This window comes from Anomaloglossus baeobatrachus, chromosome 4 (genome assembly GCF_048569485.1).
Source record: "Anomaloglossus baeobatrachus isolate aAnoBae1 chromosome 4, aAnoBae1.hap1, whole genome shotgun sequence".
NCBI classification, from domain to species: Eukaryota; Metazoa; Chordata; class Amphibia; order Anura; family Aromobatidae; genus Anomaloglossus; species Anomaloglossus baeobatrachus.
Window position 1 is genome coordinate 453,405,161 of NC_134356.1, and position 25,391 is coordinate 453,430,551.

The window sequence follows — 25,391 nt, forward strand, 5'->3', positions numbered from 1 at the left end:
GGACAAGCTTATGGGTAGTGAAGCTACTGATGTTGTGAATGTACTCAGTGGTGCCCCTGTGAAAGCAGGTGATGTAGTGTCTTTAGCACGGCACAAACAATGGCAGGACAAGCTTATGGGTAGTGAAGCTACTGATGTTGTGAATGTACTCAGTGGTGCCCCTGTGAAAGCAGGTGATGTAGTGTCTTTAGCACGGCACAAACAATGGCAGGACAAGCTTATGGGTAGTGAAGCTACTGATGTTGTGAGTGTATTCGGTAGTGTCCCTGTGAAAACAGGTGATGTAGTGTCTTTAGCACGGCACATGTGGATTTTGGCAAGTGCATATAGTCCAATGCATGAGCGTAAGCTAAAGATGCAGAAGAAAAGTTCCCAGGTGGAACAAAAGATGATAGAATTAGGTTGCCTGAAAACAGTTATGGAATGTAATACCCGACTGTTGAAGGATAAATTGGAACATTATCAGAATGTGGCACAAAAAGCTGCCATAAAAATTGCTCAAAATAAGTACAAGAAAAGAAGAAGAGGAAAAGTAAATAAAACCAAAGTGCATAAAAGTATCGCCTCAGCTTCTATAAACTGGGATCCCGATACTTGGGATGGGGATGTGTGGGATTCATCTTCATCATCTGATGAGGAGGATTACCATAAAGGGAGCATTCAGGCTAACCCAGTAAGGAGGCGCCTAGAGAGGACAGAGAATGAGATCATCCGGGAACATGTCCGGGATGGTCAGGGGAATCTGCAATATGACGAAGATGGTAATGCCATCACAAATGAGAAAACGATTCCTCATGTAAAAAATCGAGTAACCATTGAAGATTACTCTCAGGGAGAAGTTGATAGCATTTTAACACAGTTTAGACAAAAACCAGGAGAAGGAGAAATTCCCTGGTTGGTCAGGGTGCACGATCTCGGAGGAGGTGAAGTGCACTTTGATGCCGGAGACGTGGCAAAATTTGTCACCATGTCTCGTGACCCAGTAATTCAGAGATCAATAAAAAATTATTTTGTTGATCATAATGAGCATGGTACTCAAAACTTAATTATAATCTTAGCCCATGCTTTTCTGGACAAATACCCATCAGAAGCAGACTTTCCTATTAATGATAAACCTTGGTATACCTTAAAAGATGGTATGGAAAGGCTGAAGGAAGAAGCAATTAGGAATGCTCTTCCTCTTTTGGGAATGGATGATGATTATCTCCAGTACCCATTGACAGCCAGCATAAGAAATAGGCTGGTTAAACATGCTCCTCCAGCATACAACTCAGTTATTTTAACCTTAACTGTAGCGCTGACTGGAGAATCAATCGGTGTAGTTCTAGGGAGGATGAGGGAGTTACAGGATATGGGACAGTGGGATAAATCGTCCCCTGGAGGCCATGTTGGTAACAGTAAGCCAAACAATCCTGATTGTAAAGAGAAATCAGTAGGGAAGGCCCCACGGGTGTCTCGCAAAGACATGTTCCAGGCTTTGCTTAAAGCCGGGATCAATAAGGAAAGGATTGATGGAAAGGAGATAGGAGAATTATGGAAGTTGTACAAACAGAAAGTTCTATCCACAAAGAAAGTGACCACTACAAATGTGGAAGGGGGTTCAAAAACCCCCAAGGTAAAGAAATCAGAAGGAAAAGGGGAAAAACCCCCAAAGAAAGTGTCTTGGGAAGATTTTCAGTCAGTTTATCCATTGGAAGAACTGGCTGCAGCCGTGGCCACAAAGGTCACGGAAGGAAGGGCTAATACACAGACTGAAGTCTGTGTAAATGAAAGTTCAGAAGGAAGTGATTTACCATAGGTAGCCAGCCAAGCCCCCCTATTGATAAAAAGGGACGAACGTCCCTACGTCAATCTTAGCATACATGTTCAAAGAGTCCCAGCTTTGATTGACACGGGGGCGGAGGCTACTTTAATTCATGGAAACCCAGAAAAAATAAAAAGACCTCGAGTAAAAATTGCTGGACTAGGTGGTCAAGTGATCACCGGGGTTCAGACACAGGTAGCTTTGAAGATAGGTAATTTACCTATCAAGAAGTATACGGTGCTGGTAGTTCCTATACCAGAATATATTTTGGGAATTGATATCCTAAAATGGATGACTCTTAATCTAACCGAAGGAAAATTCTCCTTTGGGGTTATGTCTTGTCATAAGGAAATGCAGATCTCACATTATATCAATGATATAATGATACAAGGACAAGATGAGCAAAGTGTGAAAGATCAATTGACAAAACTGGTTGCTCATATGAGGAGTAAAGGATGGGAAATCAGTGATGCCAAGGTTCAAGGACCGTCTCAGGTGGTAACATGTCTAGGGATTCAGTGGAACAAGGGGCACAGAGAGATCTTGCCCAATGCCAGACAGAAAATTATTAATTTTCTGGTCCCTAAATCCAAACAGGAGACTCAGTCTTATATTGGATTGTTTGATTTTTGGAGACAACATATCCCTCATTTGGGACAAATGTTGGCTCATTTGTACAACGTAACGAGGAAAAAATATGAGTTCCAATGGGGAGAGGAACAGCAAAATGTGTTTGAGATGGTCAGGGAAGTGTGGCAAGACATTGAAGGGATTATTCAATCTACCAAGACCACTGTATTTCATGTCGATGCTCATGTCCCTACTAACTCACTTGAACGTTTGTGTAATTCAGAAGCAGATAAAGCAGCAGCCATCAGACAAATCAGTCCAACAGTTGACAAGGCAAGGTACAGCTGTTTGGGCACACCAGAAAGAGCGACGCCTTATTCAGCAGGTTTAGACCTCAGTACATTGGAAACTGTCGTGGTACCCCCAGGTAAGGTAAAACCAATTTCAACAGGATTGGGTTGCCAGATACCAACGGATCATTATGGTCAAATAGCCACTGCTAGTTTAGTGTTAAAAGGAGCCATAGTGGTGGGAGGGGTAATAGAGGAAGATTATCAGGGAGAAATCAAGGTACTGATGCTAAATTTGGGAAATGAACCTTTGATATTGATGAAACACCAGAAGGTGGCTCAGATGTTGATAATTCCAATAAACTTGTCTGAAATAAGAGAAGGAACTGCCCCGGCAGAATTAACAATACGGGGTATTAAAGGTTTTGGATCCTCTAATATTACAAATGTAGGAGCAAAAATATGGATTCAAAACCTCCAAGGACCGCCCTCAGAGGCAGAGGTAATAGCAGTCAGAAAAGATCGTACTCTCCTGATAATGAGACCAGGAGTGGAGAAGTGGGAATATGTCCCACAAGAAAAATGTTATTTACAGGAATAATAGTGTATCTTTATTTGCAGAAGGTGTTGTAAATGAGCGGAATCCATGGTATCGGTTACTGGGAAGAGCTCGACAGTGATGAGATGGAGAAATTCCTGTGTTTGATGTTTGCCTCTCTGGTCGTTGGATGGACAAGTCTACATCAGGAGGAACCTGTGGCGAATGAATTTCTGATGCACCATCACATTTTCAACACACAGATTGCTGGATCTCAACACACAGATTGCTGGATCTCAACACACAGATTGCTGGATCTGTACACATTCTCCGGTTACAGCCACCAGTATCCCTTATCTGGATGTCCCGGTATCGATGGAGGAAATCTTAAAGTAGAAAAGTTGTTCTGATCATCTTGCTGATAAAGACACTCTAAGTGTTCGTCTATAGAATACTACAGTACCCATTTCCATAGTGGGATGGATCAATCTTCCATGGTGGCAAGGCAATTTGAATGCAACAGTCACCAATTTGCAATATCTGGCTTTTAAGGGAGGAATTTGGGTACTAAGAAATAAGACTGGACTGACTAACCTGGGATTCATCTCTATGGACTGTAGATGCTTTTAAACCCAGCTTAGTGGAAAGGACAATTCATGATATGTTATGGCCTTATGCCAATATGTTCATAAATCGGACTAGTGAAACTTCTAGTAACATATCGGGAAATGTAATGTGTAATGATTCCTTTGAATATCGAGCAAATGCCAAAACACATGATATTCAAGGGAGCTTTTCAGATAATATTGCTTTTAGTTTTAATATACATAGTAGTGAAAGTGATTATATTTGTGATTCAACGTTTATCCAAACAAACCAAGAAATCAAAATCTGTGGCAAAGTCAATGTTAGTGTCCTATTAAAAGTGATATTTCTTGGTCATGGTATGGTATATTCCGAGTGATCTTCTTCTAGTGGAATACTGATGATGGAAAATAATCTCTGGGATCAAGGACCGATTGTGATACCAATGTGATATGACTGAAAGAATGTGTGATTAGATAGGAATCAAATCATAATCATAAGATAGGAGTGATCCCAGATATTATTTGATCCATCAATAATTCAGTATCAAAGAAGATGTCCTTTGGAGGGCCAAAATAATGACCAGGGAATACATGTCTTGAAGCAGTTGAAGATAAAGGAAGTAACATTTACAGTTCCACTTACAGGAAACTTGTGGTTAGCTTAAAGACAGTTTTAAGGATGAAATTTACGGCTCATTGCAATATTTCACTAAACTGTGGTCAGCCAGTTGTCAACTGACAGGATGTGCTGGAAATGTGCAGGAAGCTGCCGTTACCTACAACATTTTGTGGTCAAGTTACATGAACATGACTCAGCTGTCATGTGCTGGTGACCATTTAGACACAACCTACAATATTTTCCTATAAAATATACACGGAACTCGCTTAAGGTAGGGAAATACCTTCCAGGACATTGAAGTGTACGTACGCACTGTTCCTGTGATGCCATGCCAAGATGCCATGTTGATTCCTTATCTTAACTCGAGTTCCCTCCGATGTGAAAGGATTGCTACAACATAACGGTAATGTTGATGCATATTTCTGTTATTGTATAAGTTTCTATGACTATAAGATTCTAAATGCCTATGTACCATTGATTATATTCATGTGCTATTAAAATAAATAGTATCTTGCTATAAAGAATATTAGTATTCGTGCCTGATTAGGATATCAGTGAGCGCTTCGTAAGTACGGGCTTTCAGCCCCCTTTTTAGTAGAATTTAGCAAGACATTTTCTAAAAGTTTTACCTCAAACACAGAATTATTTGCGATCACGCGCTGTAATATCTGTATACTTTATTTCTTCCCCGGCCCAAGAGATGTGGTATGATCAGAGCATGTCCCTGTATGGTCAGACACGGCCATGATATTGTACATAGCTGAGGCGCATATACAAGATTATCTCAGCAGAGGAGCTTTTGTTTAAATATATACACTGCTGGAAATTATTATCCCCCCCCCCTTCTAATGCCTGTGGCTGGGCTTCAGTTGGAAATCATTAGTTTCACTGTAGGCTGCAACACTTAAGAATTACAATATATAGTATAAGCACGTTCATATTCTTTAGGGAGCCAAAAATATATACCGTATTTTTCGGATTACAAGACGCACTTTTCCTCCCAAAAATTTGGGAGGAAAATGAGGGGTGCGTCTTAAAATCAGAATATAGCTTACGGGGGGGGGGGGGCTGTCTGTGCAGCGACCGGGCGCCTGTGGCTGCGTGTGTGCGGGCGGCCAGGTGCCTGTGGCTGCCTCTCTGTGCGGGTGGCCTGCTTGCTGCCACTTTGTGCGTGCGGGCAGGTGGCTGTGCGGCAGGTGTCCCAGTGTGTCCGCGGTCCCAGTTTCAAATGATGGCACCGTGAGTCAGCGCATGCGCAGATGAAGCCCTTGGATGAGAGCTCCAGCTGCGCATGCGCCATCATTTGAACCGGGACTACGGACAGACTGGGACACTCACCGCACTGCCACTACTGACTTGCCGCCACTGCTGATGCCACGGACCCGCCACAACTGCTGCCACTGACCGCTGCTGCCAGCACAACCTCTACCTCCTGTGACCCCGCTTCACCACCACTGCTGCCCCCCTCCGGTAAGACAACACCAAAGTATAAGACGGACCCCATTTTTATTTCTTTTTAAAATGAAAAATATGGTATATGCGAGCCTATAAGCTCAGGCTCAACCATTTGTCTTGAACAGATGAACTCTCCGCCTCGCCATGTATTTCAGTGTTTAACTTATCCTAATTTATGGGTAGGGTGAAGAAAACGATATGGTGGTGATACATTAAAGGCCTCGGAATACTATGTACCAATCTCAAAATTGTAAGGAGGGGTTGAATATATATTTTTTCGACTGAAGCACAAATCAGATTCTTTTGGATCGACATTTAAAATACACAGTAAAAATACTAGATATACGGGACAATATGTTACTCTACTAGAAACATTGCAAATCTATACAATTCTATTTTTACAAACATGTTTGCTCCATTTTCCTTACCACTGGTGGAGGACACATCAAGGCTGGATTCAAAAGCGGGGAATCACGGGTATTCTCTCCTGACCTTCTCGCTGGTTTTGCTATTGTGCCAGAGTTGACTGCATGCACAACATCATCAAATCTGTCGGGACAGGGAAACGTTATGAAAGAGAAAATCCTTTATAGGAGAAATGGTAAAAATAACATTAAAAAAAAATAAAAAAAGGAAAAAAGGCATGAACAGAACTGAAGTACTTTTATAGGCCTAAACCATAATAAACCCTTCCTAACATTGCGATATTTCATTTCTTCCTCTCCTTCATAGAGCAATAACTTATGTTTCCATTCACAAAAGGTATATGAGAGCTTGTTTTCATGCGAGTTATACATTTTAAATGACACTTTATTTTACAATCCAATGAATTGAAAATAAAAAAAAAAAAATGGGAAAAAAAAATCAAGTGTGTTGAAATTACATAAAACACACAATTCCAAAATTTTGGGGGTTTTTGTTTTTCCAGTATTCATTGTATAGTAAACATTCTCCAGGTCACTTCAACTATGGCAATATCAAAACATATTATATACAGAACAGACCAAAAGTTTGGACATACCTTCTCATCTCTAGAACAACTATTAAGAGGAGGCAGGCCTTCATGGTAAAATAGCTGCTAGGAAACCACAGCTAAGGACAGGCAACAAGCAGAAGAGACTTGTTTGGGCTAAAGATCACAAGGAATGGACATTAGACCAGTGGGAATCTGTGCTTTGGTCTGATGAGTCCATATTTGGATCCAACCACCGTGTCTTTGTAGAAAAGGTGAACGGATGGACTCTACATGCCTGGTTCCCACCGTGAAGCATGGATGGAGGAGGAGGTGTGATGGTGTGGGGGTGCTTTGCTGCTGACACTGTTGGGGATTTATTCAAAATTTAAGGCATACAGAAGCAGCATGGCTACCACAGCATCTTGCAGCGGCAGGCTATTCCATCCGGTGTTGTGTTTAGTTGGACCATAATTTATTTATGAGCAAAAGCTACAACTGGCACTAATTTGGAGGCAGGAAGCCAGCTAAAGAGCCAGGTAATCACTCGAAGCAGGAGACACATGGAAGAAACTCATCACCCTCCAGCCTCCGATTGGATGGCCAATCTGTCACTCACTGCATCCAGAAACACTGTTAGGAGAAATCGTGATAGCATGCAGCTAGTTTTTCTATAGAGGAGGAGTCTTTAAGCCATCATCACCAACAAAGGCTTTTGTACGAAGTATTAAATTATTTTCAGTAAGCGTGTTCAATACTTTTTCCCTGTGTCATTTCTCACTATTACACATTATTAGATTTATGGTTTGATTTCTTCGCTGGTGTTGATTGAATAAGTTGTAACCAACATCAGGCAAGAAATTCATGTCAATAGCAACTTTAGAAACATATTTATTTAGAAAATTGGTAACGTATTCAATAATTATTTCACCCACTGTATAGAATTTTACGATACTGGAAAAAAAAAAAAAAAAAAAAATCATAAGTTATTTTAAAAACAAAAAACAGACCAGCAACTTTATTTTTTGGTTGATGAAGCAGTACAGTATATTTCGTGTTGCAAGCTTATTATTTTTATTGCATTTTTTTGTGGCGGCAAGACTTTTACAGACTCGAAAATTCCACAGGTAATTTTTTTTTTTACTTGTTATTATTCCTTTTTTTTATTAATGTAAAAAGAGGAAAGTAGGGTGATTTTAATTTTTAGATTTTTTTTTTCTATATTTTTAAAAACTATTCTTTATTTTTATTGTATTTTTTAGTCCCGTTAGGGAACTTGAACCTGTGATCATCTGATTGTTTATACTATACATTGAAATGGTATTGAAGCATATAGTGAACATTATGGCCTCCTATTAATGCCAGCCATAGGCTGGTCCTTATAGGAGCACTGTAATGGCAGCACAGGGATCTTCAACAGTCTCCTGGCTGCCACAGCAGCCCATTGGGACCTTGCAAATGCGCAGTGAGTTAGAGGGAAGGACTCAATGGGTACAGGGAACAGTGCACCCACTGGTCTGCACACATTATATGCCGCTGTCAGAGATTGTTGTTAGAAGTAGATAATAGCTGAATAACAAGTGTTTGTTGGCAATAATACAAATTGATTTCTTGAGATTGAACTCTACATGTTAGGCCTCCTTCACAGGTCAGTAAAAGATACGTACGTGAGAAAAATAGCACCAATGTCAGTGTTCTGCTTCAGTATTTTTTCACTGATGGCTAAAGAAATTAACGCTTTTTCTATACTTTGCAATGTTAAAACATGTACAGTACATGGATGCCATTGTGTGCTGTACATGTTTTTCACGGACCCATAGATTTGAAATGGCCCTTATATCATTCTTTTTACAGCTGCACGGATATCTGTCTTTGTGTGTTTTACACACACACACACACACACACACACACACACACACACACCCAAGTAAAAACACAGACATGTGTAGAGCACCATAGGTTATAATAGGTATATGTTGTATCTGTGAAAAAACAAAACGGACACATGTTACATAGGTTGAAAAAAGACCTATGTCCATCTAGTTCAACCTTCTTCATGAACATGTGACCTTATTTCTATTAATGAATGACATTAATACATGGCTCTTCCTTACCTCTTGTGATACTCATCCAGATCTCCACCTTCTTCTACAACTTTCCGTCCTGCAAAATCTATAGTCACCTTGCGGGAAAGCCGAGAAGCATGACGGAGGTCTTGCAATTCCTGTTCCTTCTTGCGAAGAGCCTCACGTTCTGCCTGGGACAACCACTGGTTGGAATCAGTGGAGAAGTAATCAGACTCATCATCAATCACATGGGTGCGTCGCACACTGTGGATCCACGACAAGAGAAGAGAAAAACAAGAAGAGGTGAGAAATATGGAATGTAAGTTTACACGTGAAGCACTAAACCACAACAAATTCAAAATGTAGATTTAGAGCTAGACAATCAAAGATATCTATGATTATTAACAATGAGAACACAAGACGAACACTCGGCACCGCTATCAGTTCTGTCAGGTGTGTGGCTACAGTCCTAGGGGATACCAGCATAGGTAATAGCTACCATGATAAATGGAGGTACTCTACCACATGCAGTAATTTCAAAGACTCCAATGCAGAAAAAGTGAAGCTGGCGGCACTCACCATGTAATAAAATCTTCTTTAATAACCTATTAATAGCAAGTAGAGTATAGAGGCAAGACACATAGCAGCCTACTGACACTTCTATGGGCCGGTAATAAGGATGACTATTACATAGTGCATGACGCCAGCTTCATTTCTTCCACACTGGATCCATATCTATTATGGTTTCACATCTGTTTCCAGTTACTTATATAGGTACTCTGGAAACAAATTCCACAGTGCTCACCCCTCAAGTGAGTCCCTGACCCCATAAAATATTACAGTATAACTAGAAGCGATACCTCGTCTTATCATATTCCAGGAGCTTGTCACGATGCTGCATGGCTCTTTCCAAACCTTCCTTACTTCGCATTTCTTGATGTGGTAGAAGATCACCTGTAACGGAAACATTTATGATCACCCACAAGAGGGAATAAAAAAAAACAAAAGACACACATTGCGATAGATATTACACGGCAACTTAGTTACACAAGTCTTTTATTCTTACCTATGGGGAAAATGATACAAGCAAGCAACCTTGCAATTATTGGGTATGTGCACAAGTTAAGTATTTGGTGCAGAGATTTCTGGATCACTTTACAGAAAAAAAAAAAACAGCGCAAAAGACGTCTATTTTTGCTGTTTTTTTTACTTGTGTTTTTGGTGCTGATTTTTACCCACTTATTAGTATGGGTGAAATCTGCAGCAAAAACGTTGAAAGAATTGACATAATGTAGATTTAAATCTGCACCAAAACTGCAAGGAAAAAATAAGCTTCATGTGCACAATACTTCAGGAATCTCACTCACTTTGTTGGCACCATAAAATTTACAGGATTTCTGACAAAACTGTGGAGAAAAAAGGGAATTTTGTTTACTTACCGTAAATTCCTTTTCTTCTAGCTCCTATTGGGAGATCCAGACAATTGGGTGTATAGCTTCTGCCTCCGGAGGCCACACAAAGTATTACAGTTTAAAAAGTGTAACCCCTCCCCTTTGCCTATACACCCTCCCGTGGACCACGGGCTCCTCAGTTTTGGTGCAAAAGCAGGAAGGAGAAAACTTATAAATTGGTCTAGGGTAAACTCAATCCGAAGCATGTTCGGAGAACTGAAGACCATGAACCAAAAGAACAATTCAACATGAACAACATGTTTACACAAAAGAACAACCAGCCCGAAGGGCACAGGGGTGGGTGCTGGGTCTCCCAATCGGAGCTAGAAGAAAAGGAATTTACGGTAAGTAAACAAAATTCCCTTTTTCTTTGTCGCTCCATTGGGAGACCCAGACAATTGGGACGTCCAAGAGCAGTCCCTGGGTGGGTAAAAGAATACCTCGATAAAAAGAGCCGAAAACGGCCCCCTCTTACAGGTGGGCAACCGACGCCTGAAGGACTCGCCTACCTAGACTGGCGTCTGCCGAAGCATAGGTATGCATTTGATAGTGTTTCGTGAAAGTGTGCAGACTAGACCACGTAGCTGCCTGACACACCTGCTGAGCCGTAGCCCGGTGCCGCAATGCCCAGGACGCACCCACGGCTCTGGTAGAATGGGCTTTCAGCCCTGAAGGGTGCGGAAGCCCGGAAGAACGGTAGGCCTCGAGAATCGGTTCCTTGATCCACCGAGCCAAGGTTGACTTGGAGGCCTGAGAGCCCTTACGCTGGCCAGCGACAAGGACAAAGAGCGCATCTGAACGGCGCAGGGGCGTCGTGCGAGACACCGGAGTGCTCTCACTAGATCCAAAGAGTGCAAATCCTTTTCACACTGGTGAATTGGATTAGGGCAAAAGGAAGGCAAGGAGATATCCTGATTGAGATGAAAAGGGAATACCACCTTAGGGAGAAATTCCGGGACAGGACGCAGAACCACCTTATCCTGGTGAAAAACCAGGAAGGGGGCTTTGCATGACAGCGCTGCGAGCTCAGACACTCTCCGAAGTGATGTGACTGCCACTAGGAAGGCCACCTTCTGCGAAAGACGTGAGAGAGAGACATCCCTCAGCAGCTCGAAAGGTGGTTTTTGAAGAGCCGACAGAACCCTGTTGGGTTCCAGCGGACGTTTGTAAGGTGGGACCATGTGGCAAACCCCCTGCAGGAACGTGCGGACCTGCGGAAGCCTGGCTAGACGCTTTTGAAAAAACACGGAGAGCGCCGATACTTGGCCCTTGAGAGAGCCGAGGGACAAACCCTTGTCCATTCCAGATTGAAGGAATGAAAGAAAAGTGGGTAAGGCAAACGGCCATGGAGGAAAACCGTTAACAGCGCACCATGATAGGAAGATTTGCCAAGACCTGTAATAGATCTTGGTGGACGTTGGCTTCCTGGCTTGTCTCATGGTGGCAATGACATCCTGAGATAACCCTGAAGACGCTAGGAGCCAGGACTCAATGGCCACACAGTCAGGTTGAGGGCCAGAGAATTCAGATGGAAAAACAGGCCTTGTGACAGCAAGTCTGGGCGGTCTGGAAGCGCCCACGGTTGACCCACCGCGAGATGCCACAGATCCGGATACCACGACCGCCTCGGCCAGTCTGGAGCGACGAGAATGGCGCGACGGCAGTCGGACCTGATCTTGCGTAGTACTCTGGACAGCATCGCCAGAGGGGGAAACACATATGGCAGTCGAAACTGCGACCAATCCTGGACTAACGCGTCCGCCGCCAGAGCTCTGTGATCCTGAGACCGTGCCATGAAGGCCGGGACCTTGTTGTTGTGCCGTGACGCCATGAGATCGACGTCCGGCGTTCCCCAATGGCGACAGATCTCTCGAAACACGTCTGGGTGCAGAGACCATTCCCCCGCGTCCATGCCCTGACGACTGAGAAAATCTGCTTCCCAGTTTTCTATGCCCGGGATGTGAACTGCGGAGATGGTGGAGCCTGTGGCTTCCACCCACTGCAGAATCCGTCGGACTTCCTGGAAGGCTTGACGACTGCGAGTGCCGCCTTGGTGGTTGATGTATGCGACGGCAGTGGCGTTGTCCGACTGGATACGGATCTGCCTGCCCTCCAGCCACCGATGGAAAGCCAATAGGGCTAGATACACTGCCCTTATCTACAGAATATTGATCTGAAGGGAAGACTCTATCGGAGTCCAGGTTCCCTGAGCCCTGTGGTGGAGAAAAACCGCTCCCCACCCTGACAGGCTCGCGTCCGTGGTGACCACAGCCCAGGTTGGGGGTAGGAAGGATTTTCCCTGCGATAGAGAATTGGGAAGGAGCCACCACTGAAGTGACGTCTTGGTTGCAAGGGAAAGAGAGACGTTCCTGTCGAGGGAAGCCGACCTCCTGTCCCATTTGCGGAGAATGTCCCATTGGAGTGGCCGTAGATGGAATTGCGCGAACGGCACTGCCTCCATAGCTGCCACCATCTTCCCCAGGAAGTGCATGAGGCGCCTTAAGGGGTGTGACTGACTCCGAAGAAGTGATTGCACCCCTGCCTGCAGAGAAAGCTGTTTGTCCCGCGGTAGCTTGACTACCGCTGGCTGTGTATGAAACTCCATCCCGAGGTAAGTCAGTGATTGGGTCGGTGTCAACTTGGATTTCGGGAACTTGATGATCCACTCGAACTGCTGGAGAGTCGCCAGAGCGACGGTAAGGCTTTGTTGACACGCCACCCGAGAAGGGGCCCTGACTAGGAGATCGTCTAAGTAGGGGATCACCGAGTGGCCCTGAGAGTGCAGGACCGCCATGACTTTGGTGAAAACCCGTGGGGCTGTCGCCAGGCCGAAAGGCAATGCGACGAACTGAAGGTGTTCGTCCCCGATGGCGAAACGCAAGAAACGTTGATGTTCGGGTGCGATCGGCACGTGGAGATAAGCATCCTTGATGTCGATCGATGCTAGGAAGTCTCCTTGTGACATCGAGGCGATGACCGAGCGGAGAGATTCCATCCGAAACCGTCTGGTTCTCACGTGTCTGTTGAGTAGCTTGAATCTGAAGCAGAACGGGACGGAATGATCCGTCCTTTTTTGGCACCACGAACAAGTTGGAGTAAAAACCGCGACCACGTTCCTGAAGGGGAACGGGAATCACAACTCCTTCTGTCTTCAGAGCGTCCACTGCCTGAAAAAGTGCGTCGGCCTGAGCGGGGGGCGGAGAGGATTTGAAGAAACGAGCCGCAGGACGAGAGCTGAACTCTATCCTGTAACCGTGAGACAGAATGTCTCTCACCCATCGGTTTTGAACATGTGGCCACCAGGCATCGCCAAAGCGGGAGAGCCTGCCACCGACCGAGGATGCGGCTAGGGGAGGCCGAGAGTCATGAGGAGGCCGTCTTGGAGGCAGTGCCTCCTGCGGCCTTTTGGGGGCGTGACTTGGACCGCCACGCATAGGAGTTCCTCTGGCCTTTCTCCGGCCTGCTGGACGAAGAGGATTGGGGCTTGGCGGAGGGACGAAAGGACCGAAACCTCGATTGTATTTTTCGTTGCTGAGGTCTCTTAGGTTTGGACTGGGGTAAGGAGGAGTCCTTTCCCTTGGATTCCTTAATAATCTCATCCAATCGTTCGCCAAACAAACGGTCGCCAGAAAACGGCAAACCGGTTAAGAACCTCTTGGAGGCAGAGTCTGCCTTCCATTCGCGCAGCCACATGGCCCTGCGGACTGCCACAGAGTTAGCGGATGCTACAGCTGTACGGCTAGCAGAGTCCAGGACTGCGTTCATGGCGTAGGATGAAAAGGCTGACGCTTGAGAGGTCAAAGACGCAACTTGCGGAGCAGAATTACGTGTGACAGCATTAATCTCAGCCAGACAAGCCGAGATAGCTTGGAGTGCCCACACAGCTGCAAAGGCCGGGGCAAAAGACGCGCCCGTGGCCTCATAGATGGACTTCACCAGGAGCTCTATCTGCCTGTCAGTGGCATCCTTTAGCGATGAGCCATCTGCAACAGATACCATGGATCTAGTGAGCCCAACCCTTAACGACTTCAGATGGGAAGGGGTAACGCGTGTTAGTGAGGCGCTTAGTAAAGCGCTTGTCCGGGACCGCTCTGGGCTTCTGGACAGCGTCTCTGAAGTTAGAGTGATCGAAAAACGCACTGCGTGTACGTTTGGGGAACCGAAACTGGTGTTTCTCCTGCTGAGACGCCGACTCCTCTACAGTAGGAGGCGGGGGAAAGAGATCCAACACCTGGTTGATGGACGAGATAAGATCATTCACTAAGGCGTCCCCTTCAGGTGTATCAAGGTTAAGGGCGACGTCAGGGTCAGAGCCCTGAGCTGCGACGTCCGCCTCGTCCTCCAGAGAGTCCTCAGGCTGGGAACCCGAGCAGCGTGAAGAAGTCGGGGAAGATTCCCAGCGAGCCCGCTTAGCCGGTCTAGGACTGTGGTCCGGGCAGGAGTCCTCCGCCTGAGACCTAGGGGCCAACCTGGGAGCGCGCTGCGGCGCGGACCGAGAGGGGCCTGGAGGCGACGAGCCAACAGGGGCCGGGGCCTGTGAAAGGACCGGTCTGGACTGCAAAGCTTCTAGCAGCTTGGCAGACCATTTGTCCATAGACTGAGCCATGGATTGTGAAAGTGACTCAGAGAGTTTCTCAGCAAAAGAGGAGAACTCTGTCCCTGCCGCCTGGACAGGGGGAGCAGGGGGGTCTACATGAGCCGAGGGGCCCACTAGTGACCAAGGCTACGGCTGAGCAAGCGAAACAGGGGTTGAGCATTGCTCACAGTGAGGGTAGGTGGAACCCGCAGGTAACATAGCCCCACAAGAGGTACAGGCCGCAAAAAAACCCTGTGCCTTAACAGCTTTGCTCCTTGTGGATGACATGCTGTTGTCTCCTAGGAGAGTGATCACTGAGGGTATATGGGGAAAAGAAGGGAATTTTGTTTACTTACCGTAAATTCCTTTTCTTCTAGCTCCAATTGGGAGACCCAGACAATTGGGTGTATAGCTTCTGCCTCCGGAGGCCACACAAAGTATTACACTTTTAAAAAAGTGTAACCCCTCCCCTTCTGCCTATACACCCCCCCGTGCATCACGGGCTCCTCAGTTTTGGTGCAAAAGCAGGAAGGAGGAAACTTATAAATTGGTCTAAAGTAAATTCAATCCGAAGGAAGTTCGGAAAACTGAAAACCATTCAACATGAACAACATGTGTACACAAAGAACAACAGCCCGAAGGGAACAGGGGCGGGTGCTGGGTCTCCCAATTGGAGCTAGAAGAAAAGGAATTTACGGTAAGTAAACAAAATTCCCTTCTTCTTTGTCGCTCCATTGGGAGACCCAGACAATTGGGACGTCCAAAAGCAGTCCCTGGGTGGGTAAAATAATACCTCGTGATAGAGCCGTAAAACGGCCCCTTCCTACAGGTGGGCAACCGCCGCCTGAAGGACTCGCCTACCTAGGCTGGCATCTGCCGAAGCATAGGTATGCACCTGATAGTGTTTCGTGAAAGTGTGCAGGCTCGACCAGGTAGCCGCCTGACACACCTGCTGAGCCGTAGCCTGGTGCCGCAAAGCCCAGGACGCACCCACGGCTCTGGTAGAATGGGCCTTCAGCCCTGAGGGAACCGGAAGCCCAGAAGAACGGTAAGCTTCGAGAATTGGTTCCTTGATCCACCGAGCCAGGGTTGATTTGGAAGCCTGTGACCCTTTACGCTGGCCAGCGACAAGGACAAAGAGTGCATCCGAGCGGCGCAGGGGCGCCGTACGAGAAATGTAGAGTCTGAGTGCTCTCACCAGATCTAACAAGTGCAAATCCTTTTCACATTGGTGAACTGGATGAGGACAAAAAGAGGGTAAGGAGATATCCTGATTGAGATGAAAGGGGGATACCACCTTAGGGAGAAATTCCGGAACCGGACGCAGAACCACCTTGTCCTGGTGAAACACCAGGAAAGGGGCTTTGCATGACAGCGCTGCTAGCTCAGACACTCTCCGAAGTGATGTGACTGCTACTAGAAAGACCACTTTCTGCGAAAGGCGTGAAAGAGAAATATCCTTCATTGGCTCGAAAGGCGGTTTCTGAAGAGCCATCAGCACCCTGTTCAGATCCCAGGGTTCTAACAGACGCTTGTAAGGAGGGACTATGTGACAAACCCCCTGCAGGAACGTGCGTACCTGTGGGAGTCTGGCTAGGCGCTTCTGAAAAAACACAGAGAGCGCTGAGACTTGTCCCTTAAGGGAGCCGAGCGACAAACCCTTTTCCAATCCGGATTGAAGGAAGGAAAGAAAAGTGGGCAAGGCAAATGGCCAGGGAGTAAAACCGTGGTCAGAGCACCAGGATAAGAATATCCTCCACGTCCTGTGGTAGATCTTGGCGGACGTTGGTTTCCTAGCCTGTCTCATAGTGGCAATGACCTCTTGAGATAACCCTGAAGACGCTAGGATCCAGGACTCAATGGCCACACAGTCAGGTTGAGGGCCGCAGAATTCAGATGGAAAAACGGCCCTTGAGACAGCAAGTCTGGTCGGTCTGGTAGTGCCCACGGTTGGCCCACCGTGAGATGCCACAGATCCGGGAACCACGACCTCCTCGGCCAGTCTGGAGCGACGAGGATGGCGCGGCGGCAGTCGGACCTGATCTTGCGTAACACTCTGGGCAACAGTGCCAGAGGAGGAAACACATAAGGCAGTTGAAACTGCGACCAATCCTGAACTAAGGCGTCTGCCGCCAGAGCTCTGTGATCTTGAGACCGTGCCATGAATGCCGGGACCTTGTTGTTGTGCCGGGACGCCATTAGGTCGACGTCCGGCATCCCCCAGCGGCAACAGATCTCTTGAAAACACGTCCGGGTGAAGGGACCATTCCCCTGCGTCCATGCCCTGGCGACTGAGAAAGTCTGCTTCCCAGTTTTCTACGCCCGGGATGTGAACTGCGGATATGGTGGAGGCTGTGGCTTCCGCCCACAGCAGAATCCGCCGGACTTCCTGGAAGGCTTGCCGACTACATGTTCCGCCTTGGTGGTTGATGTATGCCACCGCGGTGGAGTTGTCCGACTGAATTCGGATCTGCTTGCCTTCCAGCCACGGCTGGAACGCCTTTAGGGCAAGATACAGTGCCCTCATCTCCAGAACATTGATCTGAAGGGAGGACTCTGGCTGAGTCCAGGTACCCTGAGCCCTGTGGTGGAGAAAGACCGCTCCCCACCCTGATAGACTCGCGTCCGTCGTGACCACCGCCCAGGATGGGGGTAGGAAGGATTTCCCCTTCGACAATGAAGTGGGAAGAAGCCACCACCGAAGGGAGGCTTTGGCTGCCTGAGAAAGGGAGACGTTCCTGTCGAGGGACGCCGACTTCCTGTCCCATTTGCGGAGAATGTCCCATTGAAGTGGACGCAGATGAAACTGCGCAAAAGGAACTGCCTCCATTGCTGCTACCATCTTCCCTAGGAAGTGCATGAGGCGCCTCAAGGGGTGTGACTGGCCTTGAAGGAGAGATTGCACCCCTGTCTGTAGTGAACGCTGTTTGTCCAGCGGAAGCTTCACTATCGCTGAGAGAGTATGAAACTCCATCCCGAGATATGTCAGCGATTGGGTCGGTGTCAATTTTGACTTTGGGAAATTGATGATCCACCCGAATCTCTGGAGAGTCTCCAGAGCAATGTTCAGGCTGTGTTGGCATACCACTTGAGAGGGTGCCTTGACAAGCAGATCGTCTAAGTAAGGGATCACCGAGTGTCCCTGAGAGTGTAGGACTGCTACTACTGTTGCCATGACCTTGGTGAAGACCCGTGGGGCTGACGCCAGGCCGAAAGGCAGTGCCACGAACTGAAGGTGTTCGTCCCCTATGGCGAAACGCAGGAAGCGTTGATGCTCTGGTGCAATCGGTACGTGGAGATAAGCATCTTTGATGTCGATTGATGCTAGGAAATCTCCTTGGGACATTGAGGCGATGACGGAGCGGAGCGATTCCATCCGGAACCGCCTGGTTTTTACGTGTTTGTTGAGCAGTTTTAGGTCCAGAACAGGACGGAAAGATCCGTCCTTTTTTGGCACCACAAACAAGTTGGAGTAAAAACCGTGACCCTGTTGCTGAAGAGGAACAGGGATCACCACTCCTTCTGCCTTCAGAGTGCACACCGCCTGAAGAAGAGCATCGGCTCGCTCGGGGGGCGGAGATGTTCTGAAGAATCGAGTCAGAGGACGAGAGCTGAACTCTATCCTGTAACCGTGAGACAGAATGTCTCTCACCCAACGGTCTTGTACCTGTGGCAGCCAGGCGTCGCAAAAGCGGGAGAGCCTGCCACCGACCGAGGATGCGGTTTGGGGAGACCGAAAGTCATGAGGAGGCCGCTTTGGGAGCGGTTCCTCCGGCGGTCTTTTTAGGACGTGACTTAGACCGCCATGAATCGGAGTCCCTCTGACCCTTCTGTGGCCTGTTGGACGAGGAGAATTGAGACTTGCCCGCGGGCCGAAAGGACCGAAACCTCGATTGTACCTTCCGTTGTTGAGGTCTGTTTGGTTTGGACTGGGGTAAGGATGAGTCCTTTCCCTTGGATTGTTTAATGATTTCATCCAATCGCTCACCAAACAGGCGGTCGCCAGAAAATGGCAAACCGGTTAAGAACTTTTTGGAAGCAGAGTCTGCCTTCCATTCACGTAGCCACATGGCCCTGCGGACTGCCACCGAATTGGCGGAAGCTACCGCCGTACGGCTCGCAGAGTCCAGGACGGCATTAATGGCGTAGGACGCAAACGCCGACGCCTGAGAGGTTAAGGACACCACCTGCGGAGCAGAGGCACGTGTGACTGCATTAATCTGCGAGTGACAAGCTGAGATAGCTTGGAGTGCCCATACGGCTGCGAATGCCGGAGCAAAGGACGCGCCGATAGCTTCATAGATGGATTTCAACCAGAGCTCCATCTGTCTGTCAGTGGCATCTTTGAGTGAAGCCCCATCTTCCACGGCAACTATGGATCTAGCCGCCAGTCTGGAGACTGGAGGATCCACCTTGGGACACTGAGCCCAACCCTTGACAACGTCAGGGGGGAAGGGATAATGTGTGTCCTTAAGGCGCTTAGAAAAGCGCTTATCTGGACAAGCTCGGTGTTTCTGGACTGCCTCTCTGAAGTCGGAGTGATCCAGAAACGTACTCATTGTACGCTTGGGAAATCTAAAACGGAATTTCTCCTGCTGAGAAGCTGACTCCTCAATTGGAGGAGCTGGGGGAGAAAGATCCAACACCTGATTGATGGACGCTATAAGGTCATTCACTATGGCGTCTCCTTCAGGTGTATCTAGGTTGAGAGCGGCCTCAGGATCAGAATCCTGATCTGCCACCTCCGCTTCATCCTCTAGAGAGTCCTCCTGCTGAGACCCTGAGCAGTGTGATGAAGTCGAGGGAATTTCCCAGCGAGCCCGCTTAGGCGGTCTGGGACTGCGGTCCGTGTCAAAGACCTCACCCTGGGACCTATGAGTCACCCCAGGAGCACTTTGCTGCTCCAACCGAGGGGGGCCTGGGGTCAATGATTCAACAGTGCCCGGGGCCTGTGTTACCGGCCTGGACTGCAAGGCTTCTAGTATCTTAGCAGACCATTTATCCATACTCTCAGAAAGTTTGTCAGCAAATACTGCAAACTCCGTCCCTGTCACCTGGACAGTGGTAGCAGGTGGTTCCACTTGGGCCACCAGTAGCAGAGGCTCCGGCTGAGTAAGTGCCACAGGGGCCGAGCATTGCACACAATGAGGGTCGGTGGAACCTGCCGGTAGTATAGCCGCACATGAGGTACAGGTTGCAAAGTAAGCCTGTGCTTTGGCACCCTTGCTTTTTGCGGACGACATGCTGTTGTCTCCTCTGAGTACAATCCAGGAGGGTATATAGCCAAAAATCAACAGTGCGACCGTACAGAGTAAATGTATATTATATAAGCATATATATATATATATATATATATATATATATATATATATATATATATATATATATATATATATATATATATATATATATATATATATATATATATATATATATATATATATATATATATATATATACATATATATACATATATATATACATACACACTTCGGCACTCAGGGGGGCCAGCACCTAGAACAGGTGCTGCTTACCGACCGCCCAAAGCGGTTGTGTGATCACCAGATTCCCTGCCTGGGCCTCCCAGAGCCGTGTTGTCTCTCCTCTCCAGCTTCAGAAGTGCTGACAGGAATGGCTGCCGGCGTTCTGTGAGGAGGAGGGGGCCGTGGGCGTGCCCTAGAAAGTGCGGGAATCTGGTGCCCCACGGTGCTCAGTGAGGGGGGAGGAGGCTACAAAGTATGCTCCAGCCCTCAGCGCTGACGTCCTGTGCAGCGTCCCGCCCTTCCCCTGACTGGCAGGCCCGGGGCGGAAATATGCAGTACTAGGCCGCAAAAGCCGGGGACTAAAGTTATAAGCGCGGCCGGCAAATAAGCGCGGTAGTCCCGGCGCACTAACACACCCAGCAGTGCTGCAGCGTGTATGACACAATCGCTCCATGCGCCGTCCCCAAGGGGACACAGAGTACCTCACGGTAGCAGGGCCTTGTCCCTGACGATACCCGGCTCCTGTCCAGCAGATTCCCCAGGGGCTGCGGAGGGAGCACGGTCCCAGTGCCTGGAGACCGATTAGGATCCCACTTCACCTAGAGCCCTTAAGGGATGGGGAAGGAAAACAGCATGTGGCTCCTGCCTATGTACCCGCAATGGGTACCTCAACCTTAACAGCACCGCCGACAAGAGTGGGGTGAGAAGGGAGCATGCCGGGGGCCCTGTTATGGGCCCTCTTTTCTTCCATCCGATATAGTCAGCAGCTGCTGCTGACTAAATTGTGGAGCTATGCGCCTCCTTCGCACAAAGCATAAAAACTGAGGAGCCCGTGATGCACGGGGGGGTGTATAGGCAGAAGGGGAGGGGCTTTACACTTTTAAGTGTAATACTTTGTGTGGCCTCCGGAGGCAGAAGCTATACACCCAATTGTCTGGGTCTCCCAATGGAGCGACAAAGAAAAGGGGTATACAGCCCGACCGAACAGATATATATATACATATATACATACATATATATATATATATATATATATACATACATATATACATATATACACGTATCTATTCCGGCACCCTAGGGGGACCAGCACCGGGTGACCGGTGTGGCTTACCGACCGCTAACAAGCGGAGTGTGTCCTCCAGATTCCCTGCCTTAGGTCCCCCGGAGCTGCAGAGCTGTTCACTGAGAATCCTCCACCGGCAGAATGGCAAAAAATGGCTGCCGGAGCTCTCAGGGGAGGAGTGGAGCCGTGGGCGGCGCCAGGAAAGTGCGGGAATCTGGGGTCCCCACAGTGATCAGTGAGGGGGGAGGAAAACATGCAGGATGCTCCAGCCCTCACATCCGACGTCAGGTCGGTAATCCCGCCCTTACCCCTGACAGGCAGGCCCGGAGGCGGGATTTTTGCGACTAGGCCGCGATGAAGCCGGGGACTAAATTTGAGACCGCGCCCGACAAGCAGGCACGGTCGGCGCGGAAGTCCACTGGCCTTCTCAATTCAGCAGCTGCCGCAGCTTCCGGGAAGAAGGTGCGCTCCCTGCACAGTCCCCAATGGGGACACAGAGTACCTTTGAGTTGCAGGGCCCGGTCCCTGAGGTTGAATAGGCTCCGGTCCGGCAGGTTCCCACAGGGGCTGCGGAGGGAGCACGGTCCCAGTAAATGGATGACCGCTTAGGATCCCACTTCTCCCAGAGCCGCTAAGGGATGGTGAAGGAGACGGCATGTGGCTCCAGCCTTTGAACCCGCAATGGGTACTTCAACCTTAACAACACCGCCGACGTAGTGGGGTGAGAAGGGAACATGCCGGGGGCCCCGTGGGGGCCCTCTTTTCTTCCAACCGACATAACCAATATGAGAATGCATGAGTGGATGTGTGCCTCCTTCCACACAAAGCATAAAACTGAGGAGCCCGTGATCCACGGGAGGGTGTATAGGCAGAGGGGAGGGGTTACACTTTTTAAAGTGTAATACTTTGTGTGGCCTCCGGAGGCAGAAGCTATACACCCAATTGTCAAAGCAAATTGTCTGGGTCTCCCAATGGAGCGACAAAGAAATATATTTTTCCACCTTGATAGACCACCCATCCTCCGCATTCTGGAGTTCGCACGGTGTTTCCGCTTTGTGAGATATATGAATAAAATGTCCTGTTATCCTTTGAACAGGTCCAGTCCAGGTTTAATGTGGCTAGATGTCCCTTCTTTAGATATTTACAACTGAGAACGGCGATCCAGCATCACATGAGACGTACACATGGGACCGCTCTAATTTCCACTTTTCCTGTAATAGGAATACTTCAGTCTCAGGGCCGGAAAGGGTTGATCTCCTCTTTGTATACATACTTGCTGTCCGTCGTCGGTAATGAATCCCAACCTTTGGCTGTCAAAGGGAAGTGGGAGCTGCTGATTCCGAATTTGCAGGGGGAGGATTTTTTTTGGAATCACCTACTAAGGTCTCCCCCGTCAATGAATAATAATATGATCCAAATCTATATAATACACCAGGCGTATCTTACCCCACTGAGATTATTCAAAATGCGGCACTGGGAAACATCAGAGTGCGCGTGGTATTACAGGGAAGATGCAGACTTTGTCTACATGATTTGGAGCTGCTCGGTAATTGCAGCCTCTTGGCGTGAGGTTGTTGCACTTCTATCCTTCCTGGCCTCCTTCCCTATACCTCTCGATCCACTATTCTGTTTATTTTGAGTCTTGGATGAGGGAACCTGGTCTCATCACCACCACATTTTTTTGCGGGAGTCACTCCTTATGGCCAGGAAGCTTATTGCCCTGCGGTGGATGGGCAAGCTCCACCTCAACCATACGTGCATGGATAGAACTTGTCAACGCAATGCTTCCCTATGAGCAGGCGGTGTATCAGAATACAGGATGCCCTGAGAAACAAAGTTTGGGAAATGTGGAATTCCTCTCCCTTGACATTATCAAAGTCCGGGTAATCACTGTATCAGCCATTTACTGTTGGTTGTGTGAAGTATATTAAGGAATGGTACTTTACTGAGTTAATCTCTTGCAGGTTGGTGCCTAGAATAGAAACGGTACAAAAAAAGACAGTTTGCGCGCTGATAATGCTAAAGTATGGAAACCATGAATGTGTGAACATGGACCTGCATTACTGCTACGGAAAATCTAAGAAAAATGAGATATTTAGCATATAGAAATGGCCATTTGTATATCTGCCCAGTTACCCCTTCACGGCATATCTCGTAAGCGTAAGTATTATCGTAAGTAATATTTCAGAGCGCAAACTTTTTTTGTATTTTATGTCATGTTCAGTTATGCGCCTGTTCACACGTCAGGTCGATGAGGCTGAGTGTAGGCAGTCTTTTTTGTCTATAAAATAGAAACGGTCACAGCGATACGTATTTTATGTTTGTTCCTCTTGCTCTTCGTATTTTATTTAGGCGTCTTGACACCCCAGGTATCTGGATTATGCACATCATTAGCATTGAGCTTTGCTACAACTCTGTAAATGTGTATTATATCTGGCTTTTATTCTGTATCTGGTGTACTTCTGTTATTCAATAAACTAATTAAAAAACAAAAAACAATAACAAAACACAATGTGTGCACACAGCCTAGGGCTGGTTATACACGAAACACAAGATAGCGGTCTGGTGAACGAGCGTTTAACTGACAGCCATCTCTCCTCACTGCCAATACACATGAATGCTCTGTTTAGTTGAGTGTTCATATCTTTTCAATGGAGAGAAAGAAGGGAATTTTGTTTACTTACCGTAAATTCCTTTTCTTCTAGCTCCAATTGGGAGACCCAGCCAATTGGGTGTATAGCTACTGCCTACGGAGGCCACACAAAGTATTACACTCAAAAGTGTAAACCCCTCCCCTCTGCTATACACCCTCCCGTGCATCACGGGCTCCTCAGTTTTGGTGCAAAAGCAGGAAGGAGGAAACTTATAAATTGGTCTAAGGTAAATTCAATCCGAAGGATGTTCGGAGAACTGAAACCATGACCAAGAACAATTCAATCTGAACAACATGTGTACACAAAGAATAACAGCCCGAAGGGAACAGGGGCGGGTGCTGGGTCTCCCAATTGGAGCTAGAAGAAAAGGAATTTACGGTAAGTAAACAAAATTCCCTTCTTCTTTGTCGCTCCATTGGGAGACCCAGACAATTGGGACGTCCAAAAGCAGTCCCTGGGTGGGTAAAAGAATACCTCGTAATAGAGCCGTAAAACGTCCCCTTCCTACAGGTGGGCAACCGCTGCCTGAAGGACTCGCCTACCTAAGCTGGCATCTGCCGAGCGTAGGTATGCACTAGATAGTGCTCCGTGAAAGCGTGCAGACTCAACCAGGTAGTCGCCTGACACACCTGCTGAGCCGTAGCCTGGTGCAGCAACGCCCAGGACGCACCCACGGCTCTGGGAGAATGGGCCTTCAGCCTTGAAGGAACCAGAAGCCCAGCAGAACGGTAGGCTTCAAGAATTGGTTCCTTGATCCACCGAGCCAAGTTGACTTGGGAGCTTGCGACCCTTTACGCTGGTCAGCGACAAGGACAAGAGTGCATCCGAGCGGCGCAGGGGCGCCGTACAAGAAATGTAGAGTCTGAGTGCTCTCCCCAGACCTAACAAGTGCAAATCCTTTTCACGTTGGTGAACCGGATGAGACCAAAAGAAGGTAAGAAGATATCCTGATTGAGATGAACAGAGGATACCACCTTCGGGAGAAATTCCAGAACCGAACTCAGAACCAGCTTGTCCTGGTGAAACCCCAGGAAGGGGGACTTTACATGACAGCGCTGCTATGTCAGACACTCTGCGGAGTGACGTGACTGCCACTAGGAAGACCACCCTCTGCGAAAGGCGTGAAAGAAAATATCCCTCATTGGCTCGAAGGGTGGATTCTGAAGAGCCGGTATCACCCTGTTCCGATCCCAGGGTTCTAGCCGACGCTTGTAAGGAGGGACTATGTGGCAAACCCCCTGCAGGAACGTGCGTACCTGAGGGAGTTTGGCTAGACGCTT

The 25,391-nt window shown here is 47.7% G+C and overlaps 1 protein-coding gene across 1 annotated transcript in view; it reads right to left on the reverse strand.

The window, feature by feature from the left end:
- Window positions 1-25,391, reverse strand: part of LOC142303840 (activating signal cointegrator 1-like) — a 118,220-nt gene that overhangs the window by 42,234 nt on the left and 50,595 nt on the right. The window contains exons 6-8 of the mRNA XM_075345624.1: window positions 9,742-9,835; window positions 8,930-9,145; window positions 6,292-6,412 (exon numbers count right to left, since the gene is read on the reverse strand). Of these exons, the coding sequence (XP_075201739.1) occupies window positions 6,292-6,412; window positions 8,930-9,145; window positions 9,742-9,835 (431 nt within the window). The remainder of the gene's footprint in view (window positions 1-6,291; window positions 6,413-8,929; window positions 9,146-9,741; window positions 9,836-25,391) is intronic.